Source organism: Xiphophorus maculatus, chromosome 22 (assembly GCF_002775205.1).
Source record: "Xiphophorus maculatus strain JP 163 A chromosome 22, X_maculatus-5.0-male, whole genome shotgun sequence".
NCBI lineage: Eukaryota > Metazoa > Chordata > Actinopteri > Cyprinodontiformes > Poeciliidae > Xiphophorus > Xiphophorus maculatus.
In genome coordinates, this window is record NC_036464.1 from 23733060 (window position 1) to 23756881 (window position 23822).

General features: G+C 39.2%; 1 protein-coding gene across 9 annotated transcripts in view; it reads right to left on the reverse strand.

Annotated features, from left to right (window-relative positions):
* Positions 1 to 23822, reverse strand: part of ehbp1 (EH domain binding protein 1) — a 163632-nt gene that overhangs the window by 55006 nt on the left and 84804 nt on the right. For 7 of the 9 annotated variants that reach the window (XM_023327199.1, XM_023327198.1, XM_023327197.1 and 4 more), the window contains 2 exons: positions 7441 to 7585; positions 2013 to 2243 (listed from right to left, as the gene is read on the reverse strand). In XM_023327199.1, coding sequence (XP_023182967.1) covers positions 2013 to 2243; positions 7441 to 7585 — 376 coding nt within the window. The remainder of the gene's footprint in view (positions 1 to 2012; positions 2244 to 7440; positions 7586 to 23822) is intronic. The other 2 variants (XM_023327204.1, XM_023327203.1) reach the window with 1 other exon arrangement.

A 23822-nucleotide genomic window follows, 5' to 3' on the forward strand; every position in this document is an offset into this window, starting at 1 on the left:
AAACTCACCCATCCCCACATTATAATCCCTTCAGCACCAAACTTTACACTTGACAACTCTGTCAGGAAAGCATGGTTGTCCTGGCAACCATCAAACCCAGGAAGGCAAGCAAGACTCATCACTCCAAAGAACAAGTCTCCACCACTCTAGAGTCCAGTGCTCTACACCACTGCACCCAACATTGTGCAGCACATTTGGGCTTGGATTCAACTGCTGGGTCATTAAAACCCAATTCACAAAACTCTTCACGCTCTGTTCTTGAGCTATTCTGGAGAGAGTCAATCTATCGATGCTGGAGTTCACTGAGCTCCTCAGAGTGACCCATTCTGGTATGGATGGGTGTTGGGTTTTATACACTTGTAGCCAAGAGCTGCAACTGTCAATTAATCGGATTAAAAGATTTGTTACATTCTGCAGAGATTTCATTTAACCACTTAACCCTATTTCATGCAAATGTTAGAAAAATGTTTTTTTAAAAATGCAAACAAACAATTTCACATTTTTCTTAAATGTGAATGTTGATTTTTTTTTTGTCACAGTCTTGGCTTAATTACTGCTCTGGCTGTGTTGTTCTTTCAGAAAATGGCATTTTTTTAGTCTGTATACTCCAGTTAATGATTAATCGATTCTTAAATTAGTTGACGATTATTTCAATAATCAATTAATCACAATCAATTGTTTCAGCCCTACTGTAGCCATGGAAACCAATTGGAAAATCTGATTTCCAAGCTTTAGGTCTGTGACAAAACAAATTTTGCTGTGAAATAAATTGTCCATGTAGTTATTGCGGTAAATGATAATTTTTTACGAGCATTTTCAAGTCATTTGTTGAAAATGGCATAAGTTTGTATGCTAAGTTTGCCCTCTGGAAGCTCCATCAACTTTAACTTTGTAAGCACGTAACTCTGGAACTAACATTTAAAATATCCAACATAAAACTCAACAACCAAAAACAATAAATAAAACGGAAATCAAAGACACACACAACTAAAACCATAAATAAAATAGATTATGAAGATCCTTTACTCCACGTCTTCTCTTTTTAAATCCACCTATCAATATTTATTTTTGCTTTATTCTGTCTTGTGAGGTTTTTTCTCTCTGTCTCGGTGTGTGTGCGTGCGTCTGCCAGCGGCTGCATACAGCTCTTTTTTCCAGGGACTGGTAACCACAGCTCCCCTGTTAGGCCAGACCACAGCATTGAAGAAGATGAAAGAACAGGAGGGCAACCGTTTCATGTGTCATCTCCCTGTGTGTAGCCATCAAACACACCCACACACACGCCAACATGCATGTATAAAGATACCAAATATAGACACACACTCTTGAACTTTGTCATATCACACAAACCACAAAACAGAGCTAAAACACGTGCAAAATTAAAATAATCTCCACTGCATTTAGGGAGTTAATATGGACTGATTAAAGGGCAGCATCAGACGCTTTAAAGCTACGTTCGCAAACACAGATTTTCCTTTAAAAACATTACCAACAAAGACAACAATAATGAAGAAAAGCAAAAGATAATGCACTTCAAAAGGTAGAGAAAGCATTTGTTTGTTTTCATGTCTGTTTTGTCGTGTCCCTCCCGGTACTCTAACCTATCGCACATCGACAGGAAAACGAAAGCGGTAAACAGAACGAATTAATTACAAAAAAAATAAAATAAAGCAATTAGTTTACCTCTGAAGATTTGGCCAAATGTTTTCCTGGAGATATATTTTATTTTGGACTAACTTTTCAGTTTAATGATCAAAAGTTTGGGAAGTTTATGATGAAACAAACAACAAACTTGAATGTTTGTTCAAGTCTCGGGGTTAAGAGAAGAGAAAGACGTATTTTCTTTCTGAGTTAGTGTATTTTATCATCAGAAAAGGTTTGTCCTTGCATAATTTAGAAGAACAAAACATAGAGGCTCTAAATGATTAGTATGAATTCAAGTTGGAGGTGAAGTTTGACCTGGGAAATGAATAAGTTAGAAAAATGAATGAATCATCAGCCGTTAGTTTTACCCAGAGAGGTTAGCTCAGAGGCAGGGCTAGTAAGCTCCAGGCACCCCTGTGGGGTGGATGTGCTCGGAAGGGCCTCCTGTGGTAGCTGGTTAGTAGTAGCCAAGGCAGCATCAACAGAATCACCATCACCAAAGTGGAACTGCTCTTCCTCTGCCCTACTCTGCTCCTCATCCTCACTCTTTTCACCGTCCACATCATCTTCCTCAAGGCTTCTCAACCTGCCCAAAACATCTGTGGATGCAAAGTTGGAGAAAACAAATGGGCAGAAGCAAATGAAGAGGAAAAAAAAAGAGGAGAGGATGCAGGGTTAAGTGTAGTCATGGCAATGAGGAGGGTGGTGGTTAAGGAGAATGAAAGGGAAGAGAAGAGAAAGACAGTATTTGATTAGGTTGCATTAGCATCAGCCTGTTATACTACTACCTGAATTATTGATCCAAAAACTCAACTATTCAGCACATATAGTTACATGTAGTACATTCATGACCACTGTGAGAAGCTACCTGCTTTGCATGTGGTGTTATTTCATGTAGGGCTTGACAGTAAATCAATACTGATATGTATCGTGATAAACAAGTCATCAATATCAATAGATGACGTCTGACAGAATATTCAATCATTTCGCTTAATTCCAATCCAAAGTATTCTGGGAGATGTAGGCAGATGAAAAGCTTTAGCTGCTCAACCTGTCACAGCCAGCTAAGCAATATGGGTGGCATCAACTAACTTATCACTCTTTGGTTCCCTAGCAACAACAGTTCAGTAACTTGCAAAGCAGCAATTTAATTTTGCGCCGCTGTGCCAAGCTGTGTAAAATTAAAACACAGTGACATGGAGTGAAAACTGCAGCAGTATTTCAGAGATTTAAAACAAAAACACTAATCAATAATTATCGAACGACTGATATGAAATGCTTATATTGTGATACGTTTCTCACCCATATTGCCCAGTCCTATTTGTACAGTTCTTTAATCTCCTCCAAGGTAAACTTATTTTGTGCTTAGAAATCTTTTTCCCCACATGAAACACGATGTGAAGTTGCCTTAAAGAATTTAAATTTTACTGTGTATGTCTGGGGTGTCCAGATACAACGTTCAGTTTGATATACCGATAATGCAGCTCAAAGTATCGGCCCATATTGACATTGACACAATATCAGCACGAATTCTAAAATGTTTTATTACTTATTTGTAGTGTGGAATCGAGTGATATTATTCAGAGATCAGTAGTAAACAATTTTTACAAAATCAACCGACCCATTTATCATTAACTAATCGGTCTGCATTTGGGATACAAGTACTGCTGGACAGAAATCCTGGGGCGGACCAAATGCTAGAGTGGAGTTCTTCTACTGGCACGGTTATGTCTGAGACTTTAGGTGCATGGCAACATAATTGATACCCATGATTTTGGCTGATATTGGACTGATAGCCAATATCTATATCATATCTGAACACCCATAGTGTATGTACTTATATATTATGATGTTATGTACAGAAGAATTAGAAATAAGAAGGCATTCTACTGATCCTAACTGAAGGGAAATTCAGTCTTATACTCCCCATTAACATATACAAATATATGGCCATGTCAAAAGTTCAAGCACGCTCATCCCGGGCATGAAACGCATATTGATTTTGGGCTCCTTTTACACTTTTACACAGGATTATATGGTAGTATAACAAAGTTTACTGTATTTTTGTTCCACTCTGGTAAAAGAAAAGCTCAACTCTATCAATAAATGCCCGGAATTAATACAACGTACTGTGTGCCAGAGGAGTCTTTATTGCATTAAGAGTTTAATGTATTTTTAATCTAAAAGAGCAAACCATTTAATAAAACACCAATTTATTTTTGGGGTGGGGGGAGGGACGGCATTGTGTTAATTTTTATTTTTTTCTTTCTTTTTCTCTTTTTTCATGTTCTTTTCTTGTATGTCTATATAGCAGAAAATTCTAATTAAAATATTTTGGAAAAAAAATAAAAATAAACACCAATTTGTTCGAAAGCAATTAAGGACCCATGCCTCCAGGGGCTCTTTATCCAAAATTCAAACCTTGAAAACTCCAAAGTAAATTTCAAACATTTACGAGAATTTCCGGCACCCGAACAAACAACGAAATCTCAAGTATAACACTCAAACTAAATTAGTAAAGCCTAGCAGAGAGTCAAGTTTGTACCTCATGTCTGAGTGGGTTTGTGTGTTGGGGCAGAAGAAAAAAAAAAAGAAAAAACTCTGGCACACAAAGTGAAAATGAGAACTCTGTATAATTTCTCCCTCATTCAAAGATCTGTTGCTTGCCTTTCTTGTTCCAGATAAAAGAGGTGAGGCAAACAAAAAACCTCAAAAACATGAAAGCACATATTCCATTAAGTCTCCTGAGGGGTTCGTTGGAAACAATGGTGTCTCCACATTAGGAACAAAACAAAAAGCATGTTAGGAGAAAGTCAAATGGAGACCTGTGCGGCGCTAGCTGCATGGATAACCCACCATGGATTAAAAACAAAACAATCAGTAAACAGTGTCAGACGTTGCAAGCTCCTTCCTCTGCTATTTATTACTTGGAGGAGAGAAACAGCAAGAACAAAGAGGGAAGGAGAGGGAGTCAAAATAACAGTATTTCCTGATTTTTCTTTTCTAATTTGCTAGCTGCGATGCGAAGCGTGCTAGCAAGCGCCATCCCTGCGTGGCTGGCTGAAGCCTAATTAATAGGGGGGGCCATGGTGATGGAGTTTGGAAAGTTTCTTTGCGGGCAGACTGTTGGAGGGGGCAGGCCGAGGTGCATTTAAAGGACTGTGAATGGTGATGAGGGGAGAGCGGCAGAGAGACGGAGAGAGTGGGGGCTCGGATTAGCCGTTCTGCTCGGCAGGCCTTGTGTATCACAGCCCACAGCGTTTCTCTTTCTTCCTCCTCTACGGTTCTGTTCTTTCCTCTGACTCCATTTTTAATGAGATCAACAATTAGTCCAATACAGAAATGCTGAGGGAGCAAATAAATCAAGTGTTCTCTTCAGTTTGTCTCACAGTTTTTGTCCTCTGCTGTTTTTGCCCCCCCCCCCCCCCCCTTGATAAGAGTTTATTAGCATTGATTTTGGTGCTTTAACTTCATTTATTATTGCTTTCAGAGTTGTTGTTTTTTTTGACTGTACATATGTCTCAATAACTAACTCTAGACTATTTAAAGAGGCAGCATTATGTGTTTTAGAGGCTTTGTGCCATTTTCTAGCACATTCAAATAATTATGAAAACTCCAGTTATGAAAAAAATGCTGTGTATATCAAATATGACCGAAGAGAAATTTTACTTTGTAATTGATGCCTTGAAATTGGGCCTCTTTAAAAACTCCTGCTCTTCCTGAAACTCCATCTTCATGAAGTCATCACAACATCACTACTAACACTTTAAAAACATTTTTAGCAGCACAGCGCTGAGAAGTAGCTTGTATAATGAGCTCACCAGATGTGCACTTCCTCCAGGTGTTTGCTAATTTCTGCTGTCTAGTTTGATGAAGCCGAGTGCATTACTAACTGTGTCTCAGAGTGGATTCCCTGGAGCATGCTTAAGGGCTCTGCATGGTTGAGCCAAACTGCTGAAATGGGTTCTCATGGTCGCAGTTGCATATCGAAAATTATGCTATTTTTTTAAATTTTTTTGCCCCACCCTGTATGCAAAACTTCTGTGTGGTTGGTCATAATTTTGTGGGTATTTGCTCAGGTGAAAAACAGTGCTACTCACCTTCCAGAAGCCAGTTTTTCAGTAACCGAGCAGGATGGATAGCCTGAATTTTTTAAGGATTGTTTTCAACTCTGGTAGCCTTTTAGTTGATAGCGAAACGGCAGGAAAGTGGTTTGTGAGAGCGAGGGAGAAGACATGCGGAAATAGTCAACGAGCCAGGACTCGAACATGTGACTGCTGCATTGAGGTCCTGAAACTATCCATGATGGATAGATTGAAGTAGTGATTGTCCAAGGCTGTGAGGAAGTATGTAGTGTTGGACTAAAACACTGAACTCCTCCTGCTCAGTTCTGATCCGATGCCTTATGTTATTTTCATGGAGATGTTGGAGCTCGTCAATCATCATTTTGCTATCCTCAGAACTTGTGAACTCATAATAGTCCTTCACCTCTCTGCCATGATTGTTGTGTTTACTGTACTGTTGTAAGCCACTTTTGTGACAAAACACCATGACCTACACTGGAACGGGAGGCGATTCACAAGAGCTTGACTTGGTGTGTCTTGTGGACCTTGAAGGGTCTCCACCAAAATGAATATCCCATTTGAGTGTCAACATTTCCAAATCTAGCCTGTATCTACTGACGTCAACTGCATGCTAGCTGGGTCTATCTGCTCCTTCACCAATTTCATGTAAAACTGGACAGCAATTCATGCTCTAACTGCTGTCCTGTGGCCAAGAACTGAGTTTCACAGCCAAAAAAGATGCAAAATGATGCCATGATGAAGGAGTGATATGGCCAGCACCTCCCAGAGTTTACCTGTCTGTTGTATGAATCTGAAGGGACAGCAGAGACTCTACAGAGAATACGGTTCCTTTTAAATAGCTTTTTACCGTTTTTGTGCTTCCTCTGACAACTTCTCTGATTGTGAAAATGTACAACTGAGTCTTCATCTCATAGCAAAAACGTCACTACCGAAGTGTTGTGCTAAGCAACACTCGGTAAAAATGAAAAAGAAGTGATCTAGTCACCGTGCATCTATAATCTCATGTTCCTTTTCTTTTCACAGTTCTGACATTAAGTTGAATTCACTTTATTTCTTTCTCAAAATCAGGCACTCCTTTGGAACCTGCATTCACTCTGTCATTTACATGCAGGGCACTTGATCTTCTAAAACAAAGCAACTAAAAGCAGGGTGTATAACACAAAGACATCTGAAACAAATGACTTGCGCAGCCTAATAATGGTCATTGTGATAATAACCTCAATTTCAGGGAAATGGAAAGCAGTGGGAAATGTGCATAGGCAGCGTTTGCTACTGCTACAAGATATTATTAGAAGTGTACGGTGTTTTGAACATAATTTGGACGCACAATATGCAGTGCTGATTAATAATTACTGGCCTAAAGAGACGGCGGACGAGAGTGAAGACATAATAGAGGGGGTAGTGATTTTTAGACCCGCGGCTGTTGTAAAATGACATTTTTGTTTTCACTGAGGATTAGGCAGAACCCCTTTAGAGAGCATTAATGGAAATGTGTGAGTGAATGTAGAAAGTTGAAGTCAAAACCATACAACTGTGACGTTTGAATTATAGCAAATAAGTATTAGTGATTGTTAGTTTATGAATTACTTGCAATGAATATTTCATGTTTTTACTATGAATGTCAGTAAATAAACATAAATCCCCTTCAGAAAGATTGTGGCTCATGCTTATGCTTATTTTCATGTGTGAGGGCCTTCAGGTGTGTCCTGACCTCCTGCTGCCTTGGTGCCTTTGCTTCTCTCCATGTTAGCTGGATCCAGCAAGCTCATGTCGGATATCTTGACTCCGGATCGGGCCTCGGCTATAAGCTGCCGGGCTCTTTCTCTTAGTTGTCTCCGACGCTCTGCATCGCGCTCCTGCACACAACCAGAGAAAATGGCTCTTTAGAGGGCAAATGTCATAAGAGAACTTCTTTTATAGATCTGCTATAAACATATAATTAAAGCAACATAAGGACCATATGTTCATACCATTCTGAATTGCTTCAGAACAACGTTATCTCTTTTTTTTTATCTCAATGCCACACTCTTTCCCTCTAGTTTAAAGGCAAAAAGTATTGGAGTTTTAAGACCACAAATAAGCCTGTCACGCTACATTTTTGATTGGCAAGAATTATGCAGGACTACATAAATGCAAACACGAATCTGACATAACATTTTTAGAGACTACATTGTTTACTCAAACTGTTTGCTTGAACAGCAATCACAAACAACTCCCACACATTTTCCAAAAGTCTCTGGAAATAAATGGCTTTCAAAAGGCATATTTCATTGCATTTTGATGTGAGAACACCAACAATCCTTGATAGCACTAGCATAAATACATCATAACGGGATTTTCCACTGTTTTTCAAAGAAGGCAGCTAATTTTAAACGCTGTTTTCAGACACACTAGGAGCCTTTGGATGCAGGCCATCAGAAAACTTCCATGGTATGGAACAGCAGAGCATGACCATTGATGTAAACAGTAATCAGATTGTGTTCAGTAATCAAATGGGAATATATTCCCATCATATTCCATGATGGGAATATGCCTAATGGACTCATAGCCCATTACTACATTGCAACACGGGGAAGCCAGGAGTGATGACTCCTCATAGATCCAGGTGCACAAAAGGTAAAATTTGGAAAAGTGAGGCCTGAAAGATGATGAATTTCTGCTCTTGCCACAAAACTGGTTTCTAAGTTTGTAAAACTTTTCACCACAGGATTACAAAACAAGTCTTATACAAATATTTGCTTTACAGGAAGGAAAACACCAAGGACAACACATCTTATCCCACAGGAATGAAAACATAGCTCTGTGTGAGTCAGAGGCTAAACCACTAAGACAACGTTGTTGTCAGACACATAGAAGTGTGTCAAGCCAGAAAATGTGTTGTTTTGCGAGGTTTTACAGTTTATGTGCATGCTGTTGGCACAAAACGACTCCTCACAGATCCAGATATTATATAAATCAACCGTAACAATAACAATCTTTTAACAACAATAATGAGCTGAAGCACAAACTCCCATTTTTCAGTGCCTGGGCCAAATGAACATAAGAGCGTTCGACACCAGATGCTGTCTGATTTCATTTCAGTGTGTTACCTTCTCTCATCAACCAAATTTGTAGCATTAGTTAAGTGACTTCTTAGGGTTTATGGACATGTGAGTAATCTAGCAATGTTTGGGTGACACTGTGGGTTAAAAAAAGGGAGAGCTGAGGAATACCATACCAGATCAGAGAACGGTTTCTGGTCAGGTCCCATTGATTGTAGTTAAGAACTGTCATCTACTGCAATACTGCCAGAATATTTATGTTTTAAATTACTAGTGGTGGGTGATCTTATTTCAATTAGCAGTGGCATTTCAGTAGTGACTCATTAAACAAAGTTTCTACACATGTTCATGCCAAAATTCAATACATTTCCGAGCTCAGGTTTCCAAATTTCTTTTCGTCAGTTAAACTGAAATCCAAAGCTCCAGAATGAATCTACGGTAAATATCTTGATGGTTGTCACGGTTTAGATATGGAACCTCGAAAGAAGGAAGGACAAATGGAAAGATAGGATCCATTTCCAGAATGTGTAGGAACTCTGTTTGAAAACGCACAAAGTGCTCCAAACGGAAAATTTAAAGGAAAAGTATTATACCAGCCCTATGTCTCTGATATTTTAAGAAATAAATCATGAGAAAAACACAACTACAAATGTTAAAGTTCTGCACTTCCATCCATCCATCCATCCATCCATCATTATACATGCTTATCCTTAGTGAGGTCACCAGGGATGCCGGTGCCTATCTCCAGTGGTAAACGGGCGACAGGCCGGGTACATCCTAGACAGGTCGCCATGTCCTCTGTACTTTTGTATGTTAAAAAAAGGTGAAAAAAATTGCATTAGAATTTCTAACGTGTTAAAATCGATGTAATCAATTAATCAAAATAAAAGTTCCAGGCCCAATTTATATCTATACAGGGTCACCTCACATAAGTTTGTGTTTCAGTTCTATTCATTTTTATATAGAGGATATACCTGTCTCTAAAAAGTTTTGTTATCAAAATACATGTACACATCTCAACACATTATGCAGGTTAGAGCACACAGGCACGGACTTCTCATCTTGGCAGCAGACAGATACAGTATTGAGCGGTCACCATCAGAGTAATGGCAGAAATGCCATTTTCAGGTGGTTTCAATATGATCTAACTGATAGTGGTGGCCACTACAGACACACACATACAAACACACACACAAATAGCAACCACCATCGGTTGAGCCATCAGCAGCACTTGCCTGCTGATGGCTCAACCAGCACACACTCACTGCACAGTGTTTTAGCTACAGTAAGCAGTGACACAAACAAATATCCAGGACCGGTAATCTGAAACCAAGGGTGTTCTCACTCCTGATAGTCCAGTAGACTCTGTTCAATTGGGGACCAAAATTGCAACATTTACTAAATTTTCGGCTGGTGCGGTTCACTCCACATTGCACTGTCGAACAAGCCAAACTTTTAAAAAGCTGTTCCCCATCTCACCGATGAGGCCGCTGCACTAAGAACCACTGAAGGCAACGACATGAATACCTCTGAAGAAGATTTGAGAACAACTTCCTTCTTCACAAAATGCAAACAAAATTGAAATGGAGTGAGAAAAAAAACACAAGCCATTTCTCTCGCTAGCGCTGGAGTCTCGCGTTTGTTTGCTTGTATTTACCCAGAAAGCCCTACACTGTAGTCCACACCTGCTTTTGGACTGGTCTCTGGCGCACTTATTATTAACATTTGTATTTGAACCTCACCAGAGTTCCTTGAGGTAGACCAGAGTTCAATTACATGTTCACACCTCCCTAAATGAACCAGGCTTTTTTGGTAAACAGACCGGAGTTTGATTAAAGCAGACTTGGTGTGAATGCACCCCGAGTTTTGGCAATACTTTTGACAAGTTAGTTAATTCAAACACACGAGAGTGTGTTCTGAGAGAGCATTCCCATTCAAATCAGTGTACTGTTGTGAAATGTTATGAGTGAATCTTGGGCAGAAAGATTCATTATGAGTTAAAAGGATGTTGGAAAACAGAAAGCTGGAAGTCGCTTGTCTGACTTTTGTCACTGTAACAGAAAGACTCGATATTCCACTTGTACGTGTGAACAGACTCTGAACCGATGCCTCATCCCTCGAACAGAGCTCACCGCATATGACCCAGGGGACAGCGAAGCTGCGTTTCCCCATCGCCACTTTCCTCCCTGTGGTTTCCTGTTAATCAGGCTTCTCCATATTGAGGCAGGGTTTTAGGGCAGGCCTATTGAAGCCACCCATTTATCCATTAACAAAACAAGCAGCGCCCGCTAATGAGCTACATCTCTCCATTTCCATGTCAATTGTTTGTTTGTAGCCATTGTTCGGCTGGGACAATGGGGCTGTATTGTAAATGACAGCAACCCTAATGCACTCTGCAAGTGTGTGTGCTGAGAGAGAGAGCCTAGGGGGATGGCCATAGGGAGAGGGGAACGCACCTTTGAGAGAGACTGATAAAAAGAAAGACAGTTAGGGAGGAGGGTGAGACAGAAAGGGAGATAAAGAGTGAAGACAGGAGAAACGGCTGTTACTGTTCTATAGAAAAGTAGATTTAAGGGCTCAACTTAGGTTTTTGACAAACAGAAAGGTTATTTATAACTCCACACAAAAGTTAACATTGATTTGGTTTGTTCTTTTTAGAATATAGTTTAAAAACTGCTTTGCATCAAACTGCTAAAAGTTTTTGCAGTTTGCAATCTTGGAATGGAAACCTACAAATGGGTTCAATAATTTCTTTATGTCAGCTTGGTTTTGTTCTAGCAGTTCTTTGTTTCTTCCTTACCTCCATCTTTTTCATCTGCATGTTGTGGAAGCAGGAATATGAATGTTTCCATAATGTAATGTGACAACGGTAATGTTACAATGTTATGGCCTTCTGGCTATCGTCTGGTTCAGATATCAAATCTGGCCTTTACAGATACAACTACCACTCTGATGTCGCTCTATCTGTATACATATACATAAGCTCTGGAACCAACACAATCCAAAACATCCCTCTATATTATTGGTGTTGGCCAATTTTGGGGACAGAAAAACGGGAAATTGAGTTTGTCTGTCCAGGGGCAAGGATTATCACTATGGAAGCGGAATACCGCCTGGCTGCGGCAGTAACAGAAAGAAGGCATTTTGGTGGAAGGAGAGGGAAAGATGTAGCCATTTTTTGTCTAATTTTACATGCATGTGCAGGTTGCGTTTTAAAATAGGACTATGTAGAGTGAGTAGTAAAAATACTCCCCTTGAACTTTTTCCTATTTTGTCAGGTCACAACCACAAACCTCAACATATTTTATTGTGATTTTTGATGGAACAGACCAACAAAGTCCTTGAAGTGGCAAGAGAATGATACATGGTTTTTAGTTTGCCTTAATTTTGCAAGTCATCAAATTAGTAAATAGGGGTGTCCCGATCCGATATTGGAAATCGGTAAATGTTTTTGAATTATATCAGCCTGCATCTACAATCTAAGAGAGAAGCACTCCACTCCACTATTCTTTTATTATTATTATTTTTTAAATATTTTTATTAGGAGGGAAGGAGACATTATAGGCAAAATTTTAACTATTAATGACATAGTATGCCATATAGTACACAACTTCTCCACGGCATCGATAGAAAAGAACAAAACACAAGAACAGGAAAGGTAAAAAATTATATGGATGGAAAAAGGCATACAATTCACCTCCTGTGGGTAATTTTCTTTTTCTTACATAACTGAACAGGACACAATATGGACACACGGAATGAAAAAATAAATAAAAAAGGAGGGAAGAAGGAAAATAAATAATATAAATAAAAAAAATCACATTAAATAAATAAATACAAATAAATAACTACCGTAACTAAATAAAAATAAGGGTAGGTGTGGAGTGGGGTGCATCACTCAATCCGGGAGAAGAGACTGAAGAGAGTGAAAGAATATCATGAAAGGGCACCATAAGTTATAGAATTTAGCGGAGTTGCTCCACTCCAGTATTGAGGCCAGCCCAGCATTTGTATCCAACAGGATTTGTATCCCGCACACAGACCTATTAGTTAACAATACATAGGTCAGGTCAGGAGAATAACAATACAGTTGTTCTCATACTTGATATTAGTCAGAACAATAGTCAACATCAGCCTTTTCTAACATTCACATGCTACAAAGTAAGTAATGAAAGTATGTATGATTCATGGTGATATCGTATTGGGTAAACACTGGTGTCGGCCGATACTCAAAGCTGCAATATCTGTTCTGTATCGGAAGTCAAAAAGTTGCATCAGGACATCCTTATTAGTAAATAATTAACCATCTTCATTCGCCAAGTCTGTGCACATACACATGATTTTTGCTCTGATTTGTTCTGTATAATTAAAAATATAAACAGATGCATAAAACAAGGCCAAAGGGTTTTTTTTTCTATCTTATAATATGGATCCATCAAGTAGTATTACAAAAGAGAAAGGTGAGGTTGAATTAATGCAAATATGCATGGTTTCAATATTGGTACTCTCAGGTATCCATCAGAGAAAGCCTAGAGCAAGAAACTGTTCCCGTGACAGTTTCTGGTTGTTACAAATAGCGTTCTGTAGCACCAATCTAAAGGTAAACCTCTCAAAACAGTTTGTGCCCAGAATGTGTGGGGTCTGTAGAAATGTTAGCTCCCTTTTTCCTGACTAGAACTGAACAAGTCATGGATGGAGGGAAGGTTAGCATCGATGATACTCTCAGTAGATCTGATTGTTGCAGTTTGGACTTGTCCTCTTTTGTGAGTGAACAAAATCACAATAATGGATTAGCACAGGTCTGACTAAATATTGGCCGTGTAGAAGATGACCAGCACCTCCTGTGGAAGGTTGCACTTGTAGAATTGATACAGGAAGTTATGGTCTCTGTTGGGCTATCTTCCAAACACTCATTATGTATAAAAACCATCTCAGATCCTGAGAAAAGGGTGGGACCAAAGATCTGATCCCCAGTAAACACCATCTTTAATCTGACCTCTGTATAAATCCAGCTGTTCTATGAAGTTCAATGTTACAAACAACAAATAGAACTATTATGAACATGGAACAGACTGTGTGCTTAACGCATTAAATTGCAATTTTATATTGAAGGTGGTGATTGTCACGTGACAAAACATGAAGTTCACAGTACTCATAGTAATCAATTCCAGCCACAAAGCTCAATGCATTTTATTGGGATTTTGTTTGACAGTTTGTATTTAACCTCCATTAATTAGGTCCTTCAAAATAAAAATAATCACATTAAGACAGCAACAATTTTTGTAAAAACTATTTATAATACATTAAATTTGTCTTTGCAATGTGACAAAATGTGAAAACGTTTGAGTGATATTACCAATTTTGCAAGATGTCAATCACACTTGTTGAGAGATTTCCTATTCACAAAAGCAGTAAAAGAGAAAAGCAGATTTCCAGTCCCAACATCTATCTACTCTGCAGCATAAAGCGTTGTTTATGCATTTTTGAGCTCTAAACTATTGCAAATATGGATAAGAGGACATTATCTCTCCTTGTAATTTAGTGCATTCCAAAACTTCAGCTCATTGCCAGACCTACTGAGGCTGGTGCCTGTCAATCAAGCGCTACCAACTCTGTCAGTCCAATTAAAACCCAGTGTTCTGTGGCAAAACGATATGCCAGAAGTTTTTTTTTGAAGAGCAAATTGGTTGACCAGGTGGAGATTAAATGCCACCTAGCGGACATAGAAACAGGACAAAAGGGGGTACTCACACTCGCAGTTTGCAAATTGGAAAGTGACAATAGATGGAAACAAACTCTTGCCTTAATGTGCCAACAGCCCAACGTCACATCCAAAAGCCACGGGGACATAACCCAAGAAAAAACACAGAGAGTACAAACCCAACCAGCTGCATCATTACACGATCAAAGTCAGGATGGAAAAACACAAGCAGAGAAAAAGGTGGAGAGAAAGCGTGACAGCTGGTGGTCAGTGGGTAACCCGGCTTTAAGAATGGAGGCTCAGGAGGAGACGAGACTTTGCTTTTTTTGAATGGTGACAACAAGAACAATCGTGTACTGTGTCTTCTGTTGACGGGTGGGAACCTCCGAGGGGAAAAGGAGGCTCAACGGATGACTGGAAGCCTGAGACAGAGGCTCCCTCTGTGGGGCTGGCGTCGCGTGAGGACCCCTCTCTGCTTTGGAGGCTCTTTCTGAGCAGGTTGTCGCCCTGGTTGCTCTTTTTTGGGCGAGTGGGGGGAGAATAAAGGGTGGGAGGGCACGCACCGCCGGTCATGTACAGAGACCTGGCGTGGGCACTTAGTGATGCTACACACACAATCGCTATCTAAAAAGAGGTTGCCAACCTCCCAGATAGCCAGCCAGTCTGGCAGCCAGTCATGCAGTTCCAGACATTTGTCATGACAGGCTAATTCACAGTCAAGAGGTCCTTTAGGTCTCTATCTTGTCCAGCACACACATGCAAAAAGCACTGCTGAACACACACACTAAAGAAGTCGCATTGCTCAACACAGCTAAAATTGAAGGTTCAGGCAGGATACGGATACAACTTAGGACTACACAACAATTGAACATATTTGTGTTGAATTCAAAATTTGATAAGAAAAATGCCTCTGAGGTGACAAAACTTTACATTCTCCTTGTACAAGTTTTAAGGCATCTTCTGTTACAAATGTATGGTGTATATATGCCGACATTTAACAAGACTAGCAGTCTATTGCCAGAATCCAATGGGTTTGTAAGCACAGAAGGATGTTTGTAAAAATATATTGAAAATTATAATTGATTTAAAATACAATGTGTTTCTAATTATAAAAAAAGATGCACAATCCAAAGAGACTTATGGGAAATTAGGTTTCCCACTTTCAAGAACAAGACTTCAAACTGGACCAATCATCTCCAAGCAGACAAAGTATATTCAAGTAGGTGAAACGGAGCAAATTAAGAAATGTGCTAGGCTTTTTCTGGTCAGAATTAGGTTAACAAGGCAAGACAGCAAAAAGGGGAGTGACAGAGGAGGAAGCAGGGAGGCAGATGGAGACGAGTGTGGAGCTTATCGGCTGCCTCCAGACGGACTGCGCGGATCAATGGGCATGCGAGGCCCACAGCGATCAATGCATTTGATAAAGAATTAAAGTAGAACCACTGTACATAGCTATCAAAGAACAGGGACACACCCTAATTATGATTTGACAGGTGAGCGCCCATGATAGGGGTCTGGGTGTGCGAATATATGAACGCTATGAATACAGAAATATGAATCTGCGAGATGGAGGTGAAGGCCATATACCTATATGTCAGAGGATAAATGTTTAGAAACTAACGTGAAGGTCCAGAAGTGGTGTGTCAGTGTATATGTGCTATTTGTATAAGGGTTTAATGTTAGTGGCTATGTGTCTCTGTGAGGGATACTGTACTTCTGATTTCAGGATCTGTTCCAAGTAAAGCTCTATAGTAACTTCCTACAGTTTGAACTGTAATCTGCTAATAAAAGTGGTTTAAGGCGATGTGTATTTTTCTATTAAGTATTGCTACAATGACTTGTTGGAATGAAAATTAAATAAAAAAAATTGATTTTCTGCAAAATACAAAACATTTTCTACTATAACAATCACTCCCTAATGCGCATTAGGAATTATGAAATGTTGGATAAGATCAAAAACAGAAGAAAACGTATGAAAACATTCAGATATTAAGAAATTTGCTTATCTCTCATTTGAATTTGATCAAAGTGCTCAAAAGAACACCTTGCGGAAATCAGTAACAATGTCATTGAAAAAATGTCTACGAATTGTTCACGGCCTATCCGCAATTTGTGGTTTTCATGGAGAAGGATGACGTGTTTAACGATTTTATTTAAAAAAAGGAAATAAAAAAAACATCAGTAGTCTGAAAACAAAACAGGATGGATTGTGCCGTTGCCGACACTCGCAGTTGGTCACACATGAACAAAATAACGAGAAAAGAAAGATGAAGAGGTATACAGGCCCTGAAGAGGTTTGCGACTGTAGGTGAATTACAGCTTTCTTCTCTGATGGCTTGATCAGCTCTTGTCCTGCAATTTAGAGAGCTGTCTTTCTCCTGCCCGTTAACACACACACGCTCACACACACTCAATTTAGGCTCTGCCTTTGATCTCTGCTCCAGTCTATTCAGTCATGACACATACCCTCTCACTCCAAGACGCGCGCGCAAAGAAACTCCCCACCACACTATTTAGTTTCATTCGGGGCGCATTTTTGGAAAAAAGAAAAAAAGAGAAAGGAGGAGAAAAGAGGAGGGAGAGAAGGAAGAAAAGGGGGAAAAAAACAGAGAACAGAGAGAATAAAGGAGTGGCAGACACATTCAAACAAGGCCTGGAGGAAAACTATTACTGCAGGAAGAAAGTTAAAAAAGGCAAAGGACAAGAGGAGGAAAAAAGAACAAAGTGTGGATGAAGGAGCAGAGTCCACAAAGCCATGTCAGAATTTTAAAAAGCAGCACCATCTTGTTCTGCATGTCGTGTACAGACAGCACCTTACTTCTCGCCTTTTAATGGAATGACTGACGAGCAGAAAGGGCAAAAGGAACTGTTGTAAATTGTTTTATTGTTGTTGAGACTTGTAAAGAGTATATCACGCTCTTTAATATGATTGCATAGCTGCCAATTAGTGAAAGCTTTAAGTTGTTTTACACTCTGTCGATAAATCAAGTTTATTTGTATAGCGCATTTCAGCAACAAGGCAGTTTGAAGAGCTTTATGTCATAAAAACAGAAAAAATGTCATGAAAACATCATAAAGTTACCAATCCTGAAACCACTACCAAACATTACATTTTGTCGAGTGCCATATTCCAAAATATCCATACACATCAAATATGTTGGTCAATGTTCAAGTGATTGTGAGTCGAAAGCAACTCTAAACAGGTGTCTTTTTGGGCCTTTAATTAAAGAAAACAGTGTTTCGGGATGTTTAGCAGTTTTCTGGATTTTTTGTTCCAGATTTGTGGTGCACAGAAGCTGAATGCAGTTTCTCCACCTAAAGTGCAAACAACCAGAAAACAAGCAATCTGAACGGTCTCTGACAAGAAAATGAGAAGAAAACATATCTTGCACTGAAACACAATATATCCCATATAAATCAAATAATTAAAATGAAAAGAAAGAGAAACTAAAGTGCAGACAGCAGATGACAACACCTACAGGTCGAAACAGCAGAGACCCAGGAGCCCGCTCCACTGATGAGGACGGGGAGGCGGCTGGGGCGCTGGTCGGCAAAAATCAAACGGGACCCAATTATAGGAATCACAACGAGTCAGTGAGCAGGGAAACTCTCTTACCTGGAAAACACCAAGGCATGTGTGTGCACTCCTTAAGCAAGCGCACACACTTTTTAAAAAGGCCACAGGTGCTACATATTTGCACAAAACACACACCTCATCGCTTTACCATTTGTTTTTTTTTTGCAAAGAATTACACACAGTGCGGTTCACGGGCACACGTTCATCCCAAACGTAGTGTGGATCCTGATAATTAGCCTGGCCAGGCCGCTGTGAAATTACTGTTCTCATCTGCTAATGGATGAGAAGACCTGGAGCGAATAGACGCAGACACACACCAACTTCTCTATTAAAATTAGAACAGTGGGGAAGACTAAAGAGCAACACAAAAAAATTGTTTTTAGAATAAGACAAGAATAAATTCATGGCACTAAACTAAGAGATGCACCGATCTACTGTTTTCACTTCCAATACCAATATTTAAGGGTCAGTATCGGACGACGCTGGTCCGACACAGAAAAACAGCTGAATTGACTTAGAAAGTTTCGTTTTTTTAAACGCAGACATAAATATGTTGAATCACAAATTTATCCATAACTCGGCACCAGTACAGCACACTTAAATACACTGCTCAAAAAAATAAAGGGAACACTTAAACAACACAATATAACTCCAAGTAAATCAAACTTCTGTGAAATCAAACTGTCCACCACTTAGGAAGCAAAACTGATTGACAATCAATTTCACCTGCTGTTGTGCAAATGGAACTTTGTGCAGAACAAAGTATTCAATGAGAATATTTCTTTCATTCAGATCTAGGATGTGTTATTTGAGTGTTCCCTTTATTTTTTTGAGCAGTGTACATTTAAATAGCTTGACAATACAACATATAAAAACAACATAACTTAATGTTGTTCAGTCAAGTGCAATTAGTAGTACAACAGCCAATGTAAAACAAATAATAAAGAAACTGAAACTGAGACCAACTATGTTGATCAAGCATGTAAAGATAAACTGTGACAAGCTTTCTTTCAAATGGTTTAAAAAGTGCAATTAGAAATTCTAAATATAATGTAAAATAAATAAAGCATGATATCGCTGAAAGCACAAAGCATAGTACTGACTGAATAGATCTGCCCTTATGGTATCATAGATACCTGATCAAGACTTTTTTTTAAATATTGGGATTGATACAGATATTAATATTGGATCGGTGCATCTCCGATCACAATCTTTAAGACATCCATACCATTCACTAGTGATGTGCTATAAAAGCCACTTATTGAATCAAAGTTAGATGGAAGGTGCATGTCCTTAAAAGGCCAACGAGGCGAAGGAGCAAAAAGCAAAAAGCAAAAAACAGAAAAGGGCCAATTTGGGGGAAAAAAACCAAAAACCCATTGAGAACAATTTAAGCGATTAGAACAAAAAGACACTGGATGAAAAATCAAAAACAGACATGAAAGAGGGAGAGAATGAGAGAAGAGTAACCGAGCAGACAGGCAGAGAGAGAGAGGAACCCAAACCTGTGACCTTAGATGAAAGAAGCAGTCACTGTGGGCTACAATTAAGGATGGCAGGAGGGAGAACATAGGTCAGGAGAACTACACAGACTCACACAACTGCAAAAGCATAAAACATCCCGTCACAATGGCCGTGGATGTGTGGATACACAGCATTGACAGAAAAAAAACAACCTGAATTTGATTTAACAGGGGGTCTCGTAAACGTATTCACATTGTGAAGAAGTATAACCAAATGTATTTATTGGGGTTGTATGCAACAGATTAACAAAAAGATCTACATATTTGTGGGGAGAAAGTAGATCAATATCTTTCACCCCAATTCCATGTGTAGTACTTTATGGTATTCCTCTAATAGTGTTGTACATCTACAGACTTGACACTGGGCAGGCCTTTCTCCTCAATCGTCTAATCATCAAATTAGATGGAGACAATCTGTTCATATGTATATTTGAGTCTTAGTAAAAATTCTCAGTTGGGTTTAGGTCTGGACTTTCTAACAGATGAATATGCTTTAATCTAAACCATTCAAATGTAGCTCTGGTTGTATGCTTAAGGTGTAGGTGAACCTTCAAGTCCAGGCTGAAGTCGCCTGCACCGATTACAGTTTTCTGGCCAATCAAATTTCTCTCATGGCAGAACAAAAGAGACAGTGGCGGATTATCAGGCATTTGTGGAGGAAGATAAGGTCTGTGGACAAGACTGTTTTATATAAGAGAATCAGCCAATTGTAAAAAAAGTTAAGGAAATTGGAGACGATTTATCAGTGCACCCCCTACTTTTAATGTCTTTCTCTCTCTTCCTTACTATTCAGTAAAGGATAGTTCACATGGCAAAATTTTTATGCTGATATTTGTCCCAATTTTTTTCCTTCTGATAATCTTACAGACACCCCAATTAGCGGGACGGCTCATTAAAACAATCTCAAGAGATATTTCTGCTGTGTGTGGTGTGTTAACAGTGATCCGGTCCGCTTGGAAGGACGCTGGGGTCGCTCTGATATAAAATCAACATGTTTGATCGTCTTTGCCTGATATCGTAATGTCTGCTGCTCTTACGGGAAAATCGAGAACGCAGCCTGTTGAATGTGATGTGTAAAACAAAACAACCGAAATGGCGAACCAGAGAGACCAGTGGATGTCGCAGATGCCTTTTTCTGTTGATTTTTCTTTGTTAAAAATAGTCCACAAACTATTGTCGTTGCTTCTTCACAGTTGGACAGGGCTCTGTAAGATGCATTCTGCTTGGTACATAATTTTAAAAAAATAATCCCTTTTTAAAGTTCTCCAGGTCTCCGTTCCTGACTTGCTTCCTGTGTTCCTTGGTTGTAATTACACGTTGCTTTACGTTTAATAAAATACCTCGAAGGTTGTGGTTGTTGTACTGGAGGTTGTCGCAGATCTGAGACTTTAGTCCCTTATTTACCTGTTTGATGAGTGCCGTAAAAGGCTTTTCTAAAACATTAAGAAGCTTTGAGATCAGATCAATTAAGTGAGGCCTGTCTCTGTGGGTTTATGTAATGCAATCATAAGGACAGAGGAAGCATTCATAATGGATTTCTTTTTTCAGCAAAACCTTAAAAACCCTGAACAGTGAGGCTCTGAGTAAGATATGAAGATTGCTAATAGATTAATAAACGTGCAATCAGACTAATTTCTAAATTTTACTTTGAAAGCAGCACCTCTACAACAGCTAACACAAGGACCTTTCTTTATCCCACATTAGTCACTTCCCTCAAAGAAGGAGTCCTGCTTTAATTGAATTAAATTATACCTTATGCATGCTAAACCACAAAGCACCTACTTAGCCAGATGGAGAGGTAAATGGGAAAGGCTTTTGCCTCTCCAGCTGATAACGACGACACACACACAGTCATGCTAATCAAAACAAGACATCAAGTAATCTAATCTGAATCACTAACAATTATCAGCACATTGGCCCCGAGGCCAGGCGTATTCCTTTGATCAATGTTTTCTATTAAAAAAAGTGTAAACAATTCAATATCGCCCTCCCCCCTCCTCTTTTGATTCCTTCCCTTATGCATAGTGAGGGGATATTAGCCAATTGTCCTTGGAAATGAGTCAGGAAATCAACCCGGCCACTTTAAGGAGCTAATCTCACTAAAGTCAGATATCTTGCCGCACAACAAGGGACCGAAGAGGACCTTTTCTTTCTTTTTGTCACTGAGGAAATACACTGGTGCCGCAGAAGCTTTGAAGACGTCTTTTAATTTGCTCTTTTTCCTCCGAAGACTTTCAACCAGCACCAGTCCTAAGAAGGTCCTCACTTATTTCCTCTCAGATTATTCCGGAATGGTTATTCCTGTGGCCGGCAAGCAAACACCAGCACACAAATACACACACACACACACACACATCTATGAGCATACACACAAACACACGCCTACATGCGCACTTCTGAAAAACATCTAATTCAAGGGCATATTTCTCTTTAAGGATTCCAGCGGCAAATGCGGAGGCCAAGCGGCTGTTGCCTTTTAGATATTTCATTACCAAAAGGTATTTATTTCATTTTACCCTCAAATCCCTTGTCACTTTATTTTTTTTAAAACTTCTTTGCATTTTTTATTTATTTTTTTGCTGAAATATTTGGAAACGTGACAGAAGATTGGACCACGGTGCTTTCCCAGGGTAACTCCTGGTTCATCAGCATGCCCCTTCCTCTCAGTATATTATGTTCAGTGAAGCGTGCTCAGTTCAGAGCCGGCAATTTCAATCGCTGCGTTTCTAGTCTAGTTAGCTTCAGTACAGCGATTCTTCACCCCTCCCAGCACCCCCTTTTCTTAACCGTGAATGTACTTCTGCTGACAGCTGTCTGTGGACTGTATTTGCTCGGCGCACTAAGGAAAAAGTGAAGCCGGGCAGAAAATTTAGTTAGTCATATAAATTGTCAAAAATGACCAAAGACAGACTCTGTAGAGACAGAGTTGTGTTTCGAGAGAGAGCAAGAGAGAGAGAGAGGAGACAACGAAGAAGTCCATCCACATTTGAGTTTCTTCCTTGCTGACGCGTTCAGGTTGCGCCGCTCAGCCGCCCATGAGAAAACCACAGCTGAAGGTAATGAGGGAGAAGTCGTCTCTCTTTCTAAAAGCTTGTTCAGAAAGTGGTCTGCCAGAGGATGAGACAGTTTATACTGGATTTTCCGTCATATTGGATGCGTAGCGAGCAGCAAAAAGAGAATAGTGGAGCTCAAGAGACTGGTGTACACTTTGCTTGTCCTGAACACCGACGTAAAAAAAAAAAAGTCAAAAGAAAATAAAGTAAAGGTTTTTTTTTCTTTTGAAAATAACCTTTGCTTTCAACAAAACTAGAGTTGAGTGTCACAAATAAAAAAAAAGTGTCCTTATAAACTTATTTGCTTATTTCCAAAAATAATGGATGAATCGGATTAAACATCCCAGTGAAAATATAAATATAAAAGTTTAGAACAAAACCCCCATCAAACAATTGACTAAATGAAATAACATGGTCAAAACAAGCCCTTTTGCACAGGTTCACTCACTTGTTTCCAGATGTGTTAACATAAACTTTAACAAAAGCAAATATGAAAGTATTTAAGCATCGCTTGAAATGCAGGATCGAATGGGCTTCTACACTTGGATACTGATTTCTAGTTTTTAGACAAACAAAATCAAATGCACCCAACATGTATGATAAAGTTATTGGTGTTACAATAAACTTCAAGATAAAAAGTATTTAAACATTTATCAAATGTTTCTGGGGATGCAGTCAGAGTCTCACAAACACAAATACTGCTCAAAAACCAAAAACCTCTGTTATCACATGTAACTTTCAGTCCACCAGTTGTTTTAAGTTGTACAACTACAGCTGAGTTGTTAAGCTGCACACAAAAGCAACATTTAATCAGATTTTTTATATTTCTTTAGTTACTGATGTCTTCATGGAACCAGAAGCAGAAAACCCGTTTCAATTGTAAAATTAGCCAGTTTCTGGTCAGTTTTGAGGTTGCAAACATCATCATCATTTATAGTTTAAAATCGAAATAAATCACAGTTCTTGTCACACTATTTCCTCCCTACCAAACCAACAACAAAAGATATGATCACTGCACATCCCAAATCAAATCTCTAATTATTAACATAAGAAATTATTTGTTCGATTGTGGCACTTTTGCTCGTTCATACTTCTCACATACTTCTCAGATACCGCAACATTCCTCAAGTTCCCTTAACTTGAGGAATGTTGTCAAAGTACAAAGAAAAATTAGTCTGGCTTATAGCAAACATGAGAA